Source organism: Schistocerca cancellata, chromosome 1, assembly GCF_023864275.1.
Source record: "Schistocerca cancellata isolate TAMUIC-IGC-003103 chromosome 1, iqSchCanc2.1, whole genome shotgun sequence".
NCBI lineage: Eukaryota > Metazoa > Arthropoda > Insecta > Orthoptera > Acrididae > Schistocerca > Schistocerca cancellata.
In genome coordinates, this window is record NC_064626.1 from 1,133,783,795 (window position 1) to 1,133,799,535 (window position 15,741).

The 15,741-nt window shown below is 42.2% G+C and overlaps 1 protein-coding gene across 2 annotated transcripts in view; it reads right to left on the reverse strand.

Moving 5' to 3' along the window:
* LOC126163105 (putative inorganic phosphate cotransporter) overlaps positions 1 to 15,527 on the reverse strand; it is a 328,093-nt gene extending 312,566 nt beyond the window's left edge. For both annotated transcript variants that reach the window (XM_049920037.1, XM_049920029.1), the window contains exon 1: positions 15,488 to 15,527. In XM_049920037.1, the coding sequence (XP_049775994.1) occupies positions 15,488 to 15,527 (40 nt within the window). The remainder of the gene's footprint in view (positions 1 to 15,487) is intronic.
* Between the last annotated feature and the right edge of the window lie 214 nt (positions 15,528 to 15,741).

Consider the following 15,741-nt stretch of genomic DNA (forward strand, 5'->3'; position numbering starts at 1 on the left):
TATGTGCGCTTTTGTTTAGAAGGTCGAGGTATGTCCAGATGTTGGTCCACAGATCGTCATCACTACTTTCTATCATATGACATCATCGGTTGGATGGAAACTATTCCAGACTTCCCCATATATTGTGGTCTTCACGTATCAACATCCATGTAGTTCGTGAATAATTTTCGAATGCCATCAACTTATCTTCTAACAGGTAGTAGTCTCATGCTTTTGTTATCTATTGGAATGCACTGAACAACTGTTTTGGTCCAAATGCATGATTTAGTGGTTCAGTAGTTAAGTGCTAGACTAGAAATACAATAATTTGGGTTCGATCCCTGTCCAGTCCTATAGCTTTTATCCGTCACTCGTTACTTATTTTGCCTCTGTCAATGATATTTAATGTATTTAATGTGAAAAACATCAAGCTTCGGCACGTTGCCGAGTCCGCATTAAACAGTACGTCCTCCCCTATAGCTATATGTAAGTCTGTTCACAGGCCGGAGGAATGCAATTGCCTGTTGCTTTCAATAGCACCATACTCAGAAAAGTGCTGTGATGTTTAAACCCACCTTGGGGTCGATCACAGCTTTTCCATTTCCATATTACATCCGCTTGCCCGGCTGCGTGAACTGTCCACCTTAATTTCATTTTCATTACGGTCGTTTATAAAGGGTGTTTCATATCTCATGTTACTCAATTCGAGAGGTTGTAGAGGGGACTCAGTAGATCAAGTTTTACATAGATAGCTATGTCCTGAAACGTCACCCACGACGCTACAAGTCTTCAAAGCTATAAGCGCCGGCACCTGTAAAGGTATGTACACTGGTGTCCAAAATTAAAGCAACAAACCACTATGCGTCTTGTGCCTAATTCACGATATAATCATACAAACTGTCAACAGATGTCCTTAAGATCGAGTCCTGCATTGAAGATGGCATTCCGGTCAACGGACAACCACGCCAGCGAAACCGTCAGCGCACCTGTCAAACGGGATAGTGTTTGTCGGGTAGTCCCGCATCCACAATCGTGACAGTTTTTAGAGACCAAAACAGCATCCCGAAGACCAGGGTGGGGCTGCCCACGTGTAGCACAAAAAATGATCGTTATTTGTCTGTAAGGGCACGGCGGTACCGCTTCTGTACTGCGCGGCAACAGTCATCTGACCTCGCAGGGTCCATCGGAAGTGTTGTAGCGAGGCAAATGGTGTGCAGAAGGTTTTGGCAGAGTGACCTTTATTGTCGGAGACCCACCGTGTATGTACGTCTGACGCGTCTTCACAGGAGGGAACGTCTAGAATGGAGCCGTCAACATGCTACCTGGACGGTCGTACAGTAGACCAATGTTGTTTTCACAGGTAAGTCCCGATTTGGTCTAGACAGCGATCGTCGACAGATTCTCATCTGGACGGAATGTTGAGCACTATTTCGGGACCCAACCATTGTGGAAAGAGAGTGATATCGAGGATGATCCCTAATGGTGTGTGCGGGGATGTGACCACTAGAACATCGCTTCATGAAACTGAACCGTTAAATAAGGAAGGTTTTACTGCTGTCAGGTATCGTAACGAGATCTCAGGGCCTCATCTGCGGTTGTTGCCATGTACTGTGGGCCAAAACTTCATAATGCTGGACGATAATGCTCCGCCTCATAGAACACAAGTGCTTGATGTTTTCCTGGAAACCGAAGATATTGCAGGCATGGCATGCCCTGCTTGGTCTCTCGAAACGAATCCTATAGGGCACTTCTGGGATGCACTAGGGGCACGGGTTGCATCACATCACTACCCACCAACCACTCTCCAAAATTTGCGAGCAGCGCTGCGGGAAGAATGGGCGTTAATGAGACTGGTGCATCATTCACAGCACGCCCCGTCGTTTGTCAGGCCTGTATTGCTGCCAGACTTTGTCACACACCATACTAGGCGCATTAACTAGTTGTCGGAATGTGTCTGTAAATGGGTTAAGTTGAAAAAAACGAAGAAAATTTTTGTCTACCGTTTACTTCTGTATCCTTTATATTGTATTCTTTATACTCCTATTTAACTATCGCCTAATTATACTGTTTTGTGGCAAAATAAACACAACCTTGCAAAATTTTGGTTTCTTGCTTTAATTTTGGACACCAGTGTATACAAAGGATGATTTCGTGATAAAGTTACAGACTTTGAAGGATCATGGAGGCGGATAAATGTATCAGTTTAATGCAAAGGTTCCTGATTAGGAAACGAACTAGTTGTAAGTTACAAGAGAAAATCATTTTGATAATCTCACAGTGCAATGCATTTGCTGGTACTGTTGTTGCTAAGATTGTAGGGTAGGCAACTTTTAGAGGTCTTAGTCTGGACCAAAACATGAAGAAAGTCGAGGAAACATGGATCTAAAATGCATACCTTAAGAGATATCAGCACCTGTGTCTCACACTAACGAAGATGAACAAGTGCTCATAGTCCTCAGGTATGCGTTTTAGAGCCTATGCTTACTGAAGATATTTTCATGTTTTGGTCCATACCACCACCTCTGAAAGTTGCCGACTCTACAATCTTTGCAACAATAATACCAATACATGTATTCTTCTGTTTCAGAGGTATCAGAATGATGTTCGCTTGTAACTTTCGACACGTTCGTTTCCGAATCAGGCACCCTTACCTCAGATTGATACATTTATTCTTCTCCATCACCCTTTAGAATTTGGAAAAACGTCACGGAATCACCCTGTATATACATACATTTACAGGCGTCGACTCCTATAACTTTGAAGCTCTGTAGTGTCGTTGGATGACGTTTCCGGACATTGGTTTCTGTGTAAAACTTTATCTACGAAGTCCCTTCTGGAAACCCTTGAAGTGTGTAACATGAACTGTGAAACACCCTATATGTCTTCTCCTCAGTCTGTTCCCTGACAGCGGGCCGCTGGGGCCGAGCGGTTCTAGGCGCTTCAGTCCGGAACCGCGCTGCTGCTACGGTCACAGGTTCGAATCCTGCGTCGGGCATGGATGGGTGTGATGTCCTTAGGTTAGTTAGCTTTAAGTAGTTCTAAGTCTAGAGGACTGATGACCTCAGGTGTTAAGTCCCATAGTGCTTAGAGCCATTTGAACCATTTTTTGTTTCCTGGCACACTGTTTTGTTTTCCTGCCCCTCCCACTAATTCCCAAGTTGCAACTGTACATTGCTTGACGAGCAACTTGAAAGTATTGAATGGTTTTGGCAATGAACAGCTGTGTCTGACTGCCATGAATCAAAACTGTTATCTCAAACTGATTGAATACTCTCTCTTTAAGCGATCAAAGTGGTCCAACTAAAACATTCATATTTCTTTACGTACTACATGAATATGTAATATAAAATGGGGTTCCTATTTTAAAAAAACGCAGTTGATATCGGTTTCACCTATGGCAGCTCCATCTAGCGGGCCAACCATAGCGCCATCTGGTTTCCCCTTTCAAACTAGACGATTTTCGTTCTTTGTAGTTTTTTCGTTTGATGCTTATTTCGTGAGATATTTGGCCCGGTCACTATCAATGGACCACCCTATATATAGGACGTGAACAGTGTCAGATGTTGAGGGATCACTATGAAGGACAGGGAGACGCTATATTTGCGGAACGTTTTCAGAGGTACATAATTCCCCCAAAACGTGGAAAATGCTGCAATCGATCTCCTCCAAAAGAACTGAGTCAGTTACAAGTTTAAAAAATTGTTAGCTTGTCAGCGTGGCCAAAAGTCACGGGAAAGGTTACGCCATTTGTATATGTGCCGTGGATGACGCCCGAATGTTGCGTTTAGATGCGGCGCATGAGACGAGTGTAGACACATTATCTGGCCGGTCTAGTACAGACGCTATCGGATAGCGACAGGAGCGGAGTTATGGAGGGTTAACGGCCAACGTATACAGGACGCCGAAAAGAGCAGAGCAGCAGTTACCACGAACCACCTACAGATGGCAACTATTTCGTTTGCTGAAATATCGTGGAGAACGTGCGACGTTATCCGTGCGTACATACAAAATTCTACAAGTTATAGAGACATCTGATCGAAACAACTTCTATTTACTACAACTGACAAATTGAAATAAATTAACAGTAATAATATTACAAGCCCGTATTTCACTTATTGTATCTTAGATCCGACAAAAAAGTCGTGGCGGAGTTTACAGTGTCGTCCAAAGGTATCAGACATAATCTGTTGATCAGCAACTGCTCACCAGGCGATCATTGTAGGCAAAACCACCCCTTCCTTCCGCCTCCTTGATTTCTATCTCACCATCTATGGCCATTCGATCGCCCTCACCCCCACCCTTAAGTACCTTGGCGTCACCCTCGACCGTCGCCTCTCCTGGACTCCCCACCTCCGGACAATCCAAGCCAAGGCACGCTCCTGATTCAGTCTCCTCAAGCTCCTCTCCGGCCGTACGTGGGGTCTGGACCCCTCCACCGTCCTCCACACCTATAAATCCCTCATCCGTCCTATTCTTTGTTATGCCCATCCAGCTTGGATCTCCGCCCCCCCCCTACCTTTTACAAATCCCTCCAAATCCTTGAACGTCATGCTCTCCGCCTCACCTATCGCATCCGTCTCCCCTCCACCATGCGGATCCTGTACGATCTCATCCCCTTTCCCCACCTCCTCCTTTTCCTTGAAAGGATACAGATCCTGTACACCTCCTGTAAACTCGATCCTCCGCACCCGCTCGTTTCCCCGATCCTCTCCCACCCCCGCCCGCTGCCGCGCCTGTATTCCCACGTCCTGCCCGGTCTCCATCTCTCCACCCTCCTTACCCTCTCCCAAGGTTGCTTCCGCCAGCTCCCTCTCCCTGATGATGTCCTCCTCCTCTCCATCTACCCCTCCTATCAACTTTGATCCTTCCCCCCCCCAACATCCTGTGTCCTTTCCACTAGGCACCATCCCTCCCTTCTCTTTCCTTTTTCCCCATCCCCTCCCTCCTTCCCTCTTCCCCCGGGCTTCCCCTCCCCCTTCCTCCCTCCCCCCTATCTCCCCTGCCCATGGCATCTGCTCTCCCCTCTCCTTCTCCCCCCCCCTCCTCCTCTCTTGGCAGGTCCGCGGACTCGTACACGGATAGTGAACATTCGCGCGCCGGAGATCTACGCCTCGTGTTTTGTGTGTGCCGTCGTTTTGTGCTTCAGTGATTCAGTGTTATTCGTTTTGTGCCCCTACGTTCACGTGTGACAATTTTCGTCTCTGTCTGTGTCGAAGTATCTGAACAATTTTATCCTGGACTCTCCTCCCGTGAACGGCACCTTGTATCTTAAACAGTGTTTGTCTCCGTTTATATGTCCACCATGTTTTTTCTTTCAATGTCTTCATTTGTATATTTGTGTTCTCTGCGGCTAAAGAGCGGCGTCGTCTGCTGCTGCATGGCCTGCCTGTAATACAGGTTTCAAAATAACAATAAAGGAAAAAAAACAACTGCTCACCAGCTATGGTATCTTGGTGTTAGTAATAATTTCTTCTGCTTTTGTACATATTCTTTTACATCTTTCATTTACTTTCTTAAATGGCAACCAGATAAGAGCCTACGTCACGCCATATTCCGATACAATGACGCCATCAAGGCAGCCTTCGGAATATCCAGCTCATGCAGTTTCGACGTCTGATATCTGAATTGCACCAACATGATGATATTTGCTCAAGTATGTGGTACATCAGAAGGCCGGTGACCACTACTGATAATGAGCTCGATAACAAGCATACTTTTATTTGGGGAGAAAGTCTGTCGTCTAACCGCTGCTACTTACAATTTGATAATTATTATCGGCCCCCGTGATCGACTATCAAAATGAAGAGTATTATGCGTCTCACATCCGCTGTCGTTTCTTTTATATTTATCTTTCAAGAGCAATTTTGCTTCGGTATTCAGTTTCAGGATGCCTCAGAAAGATTCATTTCACAAGTCTAATCCTTCTACTTGAAAGCAGACGGTGGCTTAGGACGGATCGTAATTTACGCATGAGAACTTAATAGTTTAACTTGGCATCAGTTCTTATTGCGGTTGTCGGTAGGGCTATAAATGGAGCAGCTAGCTCGCTCATTTTTCTCTGCTCCACGACTGCGAGAACATGCAGGTAAGTTTCATCTTTCAATGGAACGGAGCACACTCACACATGCACGTGTGTGGAGGAGCGTTTCCTAACAGTGTGCTGCCTTTATGGTGTACAGGCCGTAAGGGGCGTACGAAACTCTAGTTGCACCAGGGACCTCCGAGGTCGCTAGGTCTCACGGTATGTAGGTTATTTTTTCCTACACGTTTGTGAAAGATTCCGTAAGTGGGCCACGCCTTCCAACAAATTTGGGTTAAGTTCGACGACACATACAACAGCAGTGGTAGCAGTAACACCAGACAAGCAAACACAAGTATGTAAATAGTCTGGATGATTGTCGTGCGTCCAGTGGAGGGAATATCCAACACTTGTGGAAGGTAAATGAGATCCATGATCTTAAACGTAATTTTAAAAATGCACCCCAAGGTTGTATATGCAAGCATGTAAAAGAAATAACCTGTAATTGTACTGATAAATAAAAACTTTACGCGTAAACTAAAATTTATCCTTCGTTTGTACCTTCATTCATAGAGAAGATACAGTCTTGACAGAGATATTGAATGTTTTTTTAAGCAACGTATACTATATCGTTCCGTTTATAAGACCACCTTAGAAAAGCGTGTTTTTGAGTCGGGTTCAACGAATGGAAGCTGCCTTTGATACAGAAGATTTGCCACGAGAACTGAGCCACCTATCACAAGACTTCTGTCACAGCCACCAACTAATACCAAACGTGTAACTCCAAGCAGGACATCGCCGACGTGGAAAGTGCTTCATTTGCGTTCTAAGGTCCTGTGCTCCTGAAGGAAAGACATCAAGTCGTCTTCGGTCACCCAAGTAAAGTATACCGAGAGGCCTATGACAGATAAAGTCCACCTCGGAGCTCTCAGCTTTAGAAAAATATCTTCTGAGTGTAGACAGTGTTACGCCGTGCAGGGCTTGCACACGAGATAACATAGTGGGTTTAAGGTGAGACCTGTCTGTTACTACACTACACGGTGGGTATAAGATGAGAGGTATCTGTTACTACACTACCCGGAGAAATCGGCGATAACTGAATATTTTGTGAAAAATGGAGCCAGCCAGAATGGCCGAGCGGTTCTAGGCGCTTCAGTCCGGAACCGCGTGACTGTTAGGGTCGCAAGTTTGAATCCTGCCTCGGGCATGGATGTCTGTGACGTCCTTAGGGTTAGTTAGGTTAAATTAGCTCTAAGTTCTAGGGGACTGATGACCTCAGATGTTAAGTCCCATAGTGCTCACAGCCATTTTTGAAAAATGGACAAAAAGTAGCATTTGACGAAATATCCATCGCAAGGAGGTCTAACGCGTTGTGCGATAGCGTAATAAAGTAAACTATAGAGATCAAAATACCTGACAACAACCTCAATGTACCAGGTCGTTGTACGGTGTACCGAGAGCTCCAATGCGGGCTGTATACAGCACAGAACGCTGCAGCAACATAGTTATGTTCATTAATCGGTGGGCTAGCAGACTATACTGAAAAAAAAAAAAAATTCCAGTTTGTCAGTTTGATGCTTGTTGCTTGGCGACATGTGTTGATTTCTTTTGTGAAGTGACAGTTGGTGTAAAGGTTGAAGTTTTCCATACGAAACAACAGTTATTGACAAGAGAGTACTCGTACAGTTGGCAAGTTGTTTTATCAGAACATCAGCAATAGCAGTACTGCATTGCGGGAATGTCACTAACAAAAACAGCTGCAAAGAGTCCCTACGTCAATAAATGTGCTAAAAATATGATTAATAAATTAGAATTAACATTTAAATAACACTGACCTTAGAGGCTCCTTGCACCCCACACCATTTTACCGAGCGGGGTGGCGCAGTGGTTAACACACTGGACTGCATTCGGGAGGACGACGGTTCAATCCCTCGTCCGGCCATCCTGATTTAGGTTTTCCGTGATTTCCCTAAATCACTTCAGGCTAAAGCCGGGATGGTTTGTCTGGCAGAACACGGCCAACTTCCTTATCCAATCCGATGAGTTCCATGTCCTCATTGTTTGGTCTCTTCCCCCCAAACCAACCTCACACCGCTTTGCCACGCTACCGCCTAGATATTTAATCGACATGGCTATGTCAGGAAACACACGACTAGAACTGTATTTTTGAAAAAAGAGACAGCATTGGTCGTATATATTTTTTTTTCTATTGCAAAATCGATTTTCTGTCACTGAGTGACAGAAAATCGATTTTGCAATAGAAAAATATACGACCAATGCTGTCTCTTTTTTCAAGTATACCTGTTGCCTGGTCGTAGTGCACAAGACAACATGGAGTCGCCAATCAATAGAACTGTATTTGATATTACAAATTTATTTTTCCCACATATTGCATCAAAAATGGCTCTGAGCACTATGGGACTTAACATCTACGGTCATCAGTCCCCTAGAACTTAGAACTACTTAAACCTAACTAACCTAAGGACAGCACACAACACCCAGCCATCACGAGGCAGAGAAAATCCCTGACCCCGCCGGGAATCGAACCCGGGAACCCGGGCGTGGGAAGCGAGAACGCTACCGCACGACCACGAGATGCGGGCCATATTGCATCAACTTACATTTCCCTATATTAAGAGCCGAAACCGTTTCGCAAATCTAGGAAGTCTGAATCTACCTGTTCATTTGCATCTATTATTTGCAAGATGTGAATGAATAAAGCAAGCTGTGTTTCACACTAGCGTTTTTTTCTGAACTGCGAGCTCATATTTTAAGGGTAGCTTGTTGCCATCCTGAAGTGTCATAATCTTTGAGCTCAGAATATCCTCTAGGATCCTATAACAGACGGACGTCAGGGATACTGATGTGGAGTTCTGTAAATCCGATCTGTTAACCTTATTTTTTTTTTTTTTTTTTGTGGAAAATAACTTTTCCAGTCTCACGCAACTTTTCAATGGGCGAGAGATTCTCGGTACATGGGAACAAAACAAGAAGATAATTTCGCAGCTTATTTCAGATCATTTGGAGCTTGAATTCGGTTAGAGCTTTCTCCGTTTTATGTAGTCTTAATTGTTTTTCAATACCGGACAATATTTAAGTTTCTTCTGAAGTTCAAACTCTGGTATGACAGTATCTCCAAGCGCGCACACAACTTAAATGTGGAATTGTCTGAGGCACTGCTCCACTCCTCTCTGTCATCAAAAGGTAAAGAGGTTATTGAAAACTTTTGTGCCTCCGTTATGTAAACAAAATTAGGAAAAATCAGTGTTAATCACTTATGTGAATTCTGAAAGTCGCAACAATTTTAAAACTTTCCATCGTGCAGTTATTGCTACTGTCAGTTTTGTAAAACTGTGGCCACTTTTAGATAGTTAACTTGCCGCTACTGTTAGGCTTCGTGGTGCACTTGAACAGATAATTATCTGTGTACGTTACAGGATCACGTTGCCGATAAACAATTATCATTTAATCTTTTTGACAAGCGTTTATATTACCTGCCACAAGTGCTGGAATCTCCACCTGCACTTTATTCAAAACACTTCTCTCGTATTCGTTTGCGTAATAATTGGTTCAAAACCCACAGGTTCGCTGTTTGAGAATTAGACGTTAGTTGGATGTTAATTATGCTTCATAAAAACACTGTCAACATTTTGCTTCATAGTTAGTTTAATGGTCTTTTGATGTTTAATACGATTAATGGTGATGATGTGCAATGAGTCATTTCACATTCACATTATAAATCCAAACGTAAATATAATTACTAGATGTCCATATATAAATTGTTAGTAGTTCCTACTAAGCAATTTTTATATATTACAAGAACAGAAATTCAGCTACCGAATAGCACGGGTTGTCAAGGAGAAACTATGAGTTTGCTTTCAAATTTTGTGTCATTGGGTAGGTGATAAAATTTTGGTGGCAGCGTTGAGCACCCCTTTTTGTGTGAAAGACAACCTTAATTCGAGTAATGAATGTCATTTCTTCTTCTGGTATTGTTGTGAAGCAGCAGTCAAAATTCCAAACTCCGTTAACAGATATGTATGTGGTGTCTGTTTTTTCCCCATTGATTTAAATCAGTTCCCACTTGCAGTAGTGTCTGTAATTCCTTTGGGTCCTTCAACAGATGTCTACAAGATGAACGTGGACGAGCACCACATATTATTCTTATATACTTTTCCAGCATGAACTTTTTTTCTTAAGGGTGAGTTACGACAGAACATTATCCAATACGACATTACGAATGAAAATGAGCAAAATATGTGAAATAACTGATTTGCAGTAGTTAGAAGTGAAAATGTGGCTGAATTACGTTGTTTCAGGAGTTCCAACTGTGTCTTATTTTCACTTTTAATTCTCACTAGTATGGACACCTAAAAGTTTTGAAATTACAAGTTAAGTTATTATTTCCCTACCATGTTTTCCGCTAGTTCCTCTTGACATGTAAAACCTGTTTGTTTCTAAACGAAAGTTACACTTGCATCAGAAGCCAAGTTTCCACTCTACATTTGTATTGAAAAATTTTCTAACAGACTGCGCTTGCACAAACACATTTTGTTCGTAAGAGAGCTCAGGATCTACTGAAAGTTCCGCATGAAGAGTTTCTGTTTAAAGACGGTGATACCTTCGTCAAAAAGAGTGAGTCAATAGACAATCTCTCAAATATTATTTATGGAGCATTTTCTCTGCATGGTTCCTTCCTGTGTCCCGAGAACAACAAAACATTATCCTTCTTGGATCGCTTTTAATGTTACAGAAAGGAGGGGAAATCTGATTAATCCTGTCAATGAGGAAATTGATTCAATAGCAGAAATAGACCTCGTTTGACCAGCAGGTTACCGTTCTGCTAGCGCCTAATAAATTAACTTATTCTGTAGAAATTACATTATTTATGGAGAAAGGGGGGAAGCTACACCTCAACAGTCAAGCATACACCTCTAACTCTTTGTTACTTCGGATGCAGCTTTTATTACTGTCTAGTTTACAAAAGGTTGGAAGAAGATACGATTTTGATACGATAGGTTCTTTAGGAACTCAGAAGAATATTTAAGAGTTACACACATTACAGCAGATGTGAATACCGGAAAAGTGGTTAAGTTTGGTTGCTTAGGTACAACAACTGAGTACCTGATACAGTTGTCGAAAAAAGCATCGTCTAGCCACACTAGACTAGACTAGTCACTGTTTACAATTATCTGATTTATTTATTTTTGACAGACGAAGACTATGGATTACATTTAAAAATAAAAATAACAGCTTTTCCCCGAAAATATAAAACCGAAAAAATACTGATACTGTCATGCACTTGCATGTTCTATGCAAAGATTGCTTCTGGCTTCGAAATCTTCTTGTATGTTCATGTGTGATCAGTATGTTGACATGAGTAAATGTATTCTTACTGAAGCTGAAACGTCCCCTTTCAACAATTATAAAAGACTATGCTTAGACTGACACACAATATTTTTAGAGCAACGCAATCTGACTATCAAAGATCCCTGCAAAAGAATGGCCCTGAGTAACATTAAACTATACCTTTCAGAAATCACTTACCTCACAAAAATCTTCATTACTCGAACTACTGCAATACAGCGAGCGCCACTACTGCCAGCTAAATAAAAGATTCAAACTACGGAAGTCACTAACTACTGATAGGGATAGTTAGCAAATGAAAGATTTTAATAGAGAACGAACACTGTATTTACCTTAATAATGATAATATATATAGCAGTTTAATTTCAAAACTTCCGCCATCTCTCTCCCCACATCCACCACTGCTGGCGGCTCACCTCCAACTGCGCAACGCTACGCGCTGTTCACATCCAGCTGCCGCTGCCCAACACTACAATGGCAGACAACAATGCAAACTAGCCACAGGCTGCACACAGCACAGCCAGTGATTTTCATACAGAGCGCTACGTAGCATTACCAATATAAAAATCTAAACAGCCTACTTACATAGAGCCTACTTACAAAGCATCCTAATGTCCCAGCACTTACTCCCTCCTACTTCAACATCGAAAGTAACAGGCCTAATCCATGTTCAATCAGTTAACTACTGATGCGAAGTCCTGGGTTTGATTCCTGGCAATCACTCAAATTTTTGGTAGTGGGAAGGCCACTCCCGGCAATAGGAGTAAAAGAACGGATACACGGAATTACAGGCCAGTATCCATTAAGGCAATCAATGCTTGGATCCAAGAACGTATTTGTACAGGAAAAGTAGATTTACTCAGAATTCTGGAAGAAAAGTTAGCCTATGGAAAACAGCAAGTTATATTCCCACGCAACGTCTTGAATATTAAATAAAGCTGAGCAGGTAGATTTCCTCTCCATAGATTTACAAAAGCCGTTTAAAGTAACTGACATAACTAGCTCTCGATAGTATCTTAACAGTTATGCTGTTATCTCAATGTACTTTTGATAGATTTCAGTACCTTATCCCCAATGTTGAATGATCAACCGAAAGCTTACAGCAGTGGTTCAGAGTGTATTTCAGAGAGGCCTCAAGTCGACTACAGCTTTCGTGGCAGTTTGCAATCCAGTATTCAGAGAAGATCTGATGTTGAAGTTCGTTGATGTAATTTCATGTTAGAAGCTAGCAGATTTGTTCATCAACTTTTGAGCAAGAATAGCCTTCCTCAAAGATCAAACTTTGCTGTCATTATGTTAATTTGTATCTCCACGACATTCCAGCCACTAACTTCAAGAAAATCCAAGTGTGCAGGTCGCCTGTCATTGATTTGTGAGAAGTTTGCTTTTTGGTATAACAAGCACGATCTAATGATGACAAGATGGTGGTCGAAACCAGTCACAATAATCTTACTGACTATTTGAATCACATGATGTTCTATGTCTTCCACCACAGGACATCACATTATCCAGCACGATAACTATCCGTGCAGCAAAACAAAAATATTGTTATAATTGCTTAAAAAATATAGTTATGAGGGAAGATCAGATTGTATTCTGGAGAAATGTAGGAACAGGCGAGGCAATACTGACACCACAAGTTACTGTAGTGGATAGGTTAACGAAAGGCAGACCTACCTTCATAGCATATGTAGACTTAGAGAAAGCTTTTAACAGTGTTGACTGGAGTAGTCACGTTGAAAGTGTGAAGGAAGCAGGGGCAAGACACAGGTGAAAAGGCTATTTATAACTGGTACAGAAACAAGACAGCAGTTATACGAGTCGAGGGGCATAAAACGGAATCAGTGATTGAGAAGGGAGTGAGAGAGGGTTGTCGCCTATCCTCTACGTTATTCAATCTGTACACAGAGCAGTCAGTAAAGGAAACCAAAGAAAAATTCTGAACAGGAATTATAATTCAGGGAGAAGAAATAAAATACTGTGAGGTTTGCCAATGACATTATGAGTCTGTCAGAGACAGCAAACACTTGGAAGAGCAGTTCAAGGGAATGGACAGTATCTTGAATGGAAGGTATAAGATAAACACCAGCAAATGCAATACAAGGATAATGGAATGTAGTCGAGTGAAATCAGGTGTTGCTAAAGGAATTAGATTAATAAACGAGACACTTAAAGTAGCAGATGTGTTTTGTATTTGGCAGAAAAATAACTGACGATGGCCGAAGTAGAGAGGATATAAAATCTAGACTGGCAATGGGAAAGAAAGAATTTCTGAAAAAGATAAATCTGTTAACATCGAATAAAGATTTAAGTGTTAGGAAGTCGTTTCTGAAGGCATTTCTCGGGAACGTAGCAATGTCTGGAAGTAAACCAGTGACGATAAACAGTTTACACAAAAAGAGAATTGAAGATTTCGAAATAAGGTACTACAGAAGAATGCTGAAGGTTAGATGGAACGAGCACATAACTGATGAGGAGGTACTGAACAGAATTGGAGTGACAAGAAATTTGTGGCCCAACTTAAGCAGAAGAAGGGATCGTTTGACGGCATACATTACCAGTCGAGTGCTGGAGAGAACTGTTGGCCGGGGGTGGTGGTGGGGGCGAAGCGAGGGGTTAAAAGTCGTAGAGGGAGACCAAGAGATGAGCACAGTAAGAAGATTTAGAAGAATATAGGTTGCATTAGTTATTCGAAGGTGAAGAGGCTTGTACAGGGTAGAGGAGCACTGAGAGCTACGTCAAACCGGTCTTCGGTCTGAAGACCACAACAACAACAATTATGAATGTCAATCTCTATCTTGACGCAGAAAATCGCCGGATATCTGTTGTCGTCTGCCTCTGACCTTGTAGTAAGTGCTTGTAGAGTTCACCTAACACTGAACCGTATCCAATCTTACTTGTAATGTCAGATTTTTCGCAGATGATGGTGTAATGTAAGAGAAAAATCTTTCCCGAAATAATTACAGTACCATTCCAGTCAGGTGTCCATAAAATATCAGTAACGATGCAAAGACTATCAACTAGCTCTTAATTTTCATAAATTAAAAGGCGTGCATATCACAAAATGCAAATGCTGGATATCTTTTGCCTTCAAGATAAGTAAGTCGCAACTAGATTTAGTCACGCCATACAAATATTTAGGAGTAACGAAGTGCAGGGAGGCGAAGAAGGACATAATACTGTAGGCTCAGTTATAACTAAAGGAGGCGGCAGTCCGCCATTCACTGGATAGGTACTGCGAAAATGGAAACTGTATATAAAAGAGTTTGTATACGAATCACTTGTGCAACCGATAGCTTAATATTCAAGCTACAATACAGTCGCGAGTAAAAACAGTGATCCAGGAAGTGTAGACATCTATGGTCGCAAAACTTGTGTTGTCCGGCCTTCGATTTCGGTCAGTAGTGGCATCTTAATATCTGCAGAAAAATAGGAAACCAAATACGACTGCTGGACAGCCTATATCTTGTAACGAATTAATATGACATAATGGTGAATATTAGTTTCATACGTACAGAATACGTGCGTTTAAAACGTGGTAAGGCACATCTGTTTAAAGTATATCCGAATATAATACGTCAGCGTGGCGTCGCCAAGAAATAAAATATTACTGTAGTGTATAAGACCAATATCAGATCATACGAAAAGGGGACATCGAGCAGATGCAAAGAGTTGTGGCGCAAATTGTTTGAGTGGCGAGAGAGTGTAAAGAAATGTCACACAATCTTTCAAACCTTCTCTGCGCACACACAAACTAGTTCCCAAAGGATAGTGTAGATTAAATCAAGAATGTAACAGGATTCCTTTTTCCAGCACTCCATCCGTGAATGGAACAAGGAGAGACCATAATATATGGTCACATAAAAAGTGCCTTCTGACATGCAGTTCACAGTGATTCAATGAGCGTAGATGTAAATCTGTCTTGCATGTTGAAGGTAGATCTTCACGATGTTAGGCGAGTTCTCATGTTCGGTTGGCCTGTCTCAAAAAGATCAGAGTCTTTTTATTTGATATGGTATGAGTTCAGAGTCAAATTGCAATCTACACCACAGCAGTTTTCTAATTTTCTTAACACTTCTCGTACGATTAGAAGCGAGCTCTGATTAATGCTGCAGTACTCACGGTGTTTGGCTGGGTCAGGCTTGTGTTCCGCCGTAGCCATGGCAGCTGACTGCTGCGGGTGTGGTTGTTGTGATAGCAATCGTCCGCACCTCCCCACCACACAACTATTCCTGCCGCTATCTGCTACACGGCTCGACTTGTTTCACGCGTACTGGAGTATTGGTAATCAACGGGTATACAGTGGCTACTAGAGTGCTCGCTGATTTGAGCTGTAATGATGTGTCCATGATATTCGGAAGTCATTCTAAAAGGGC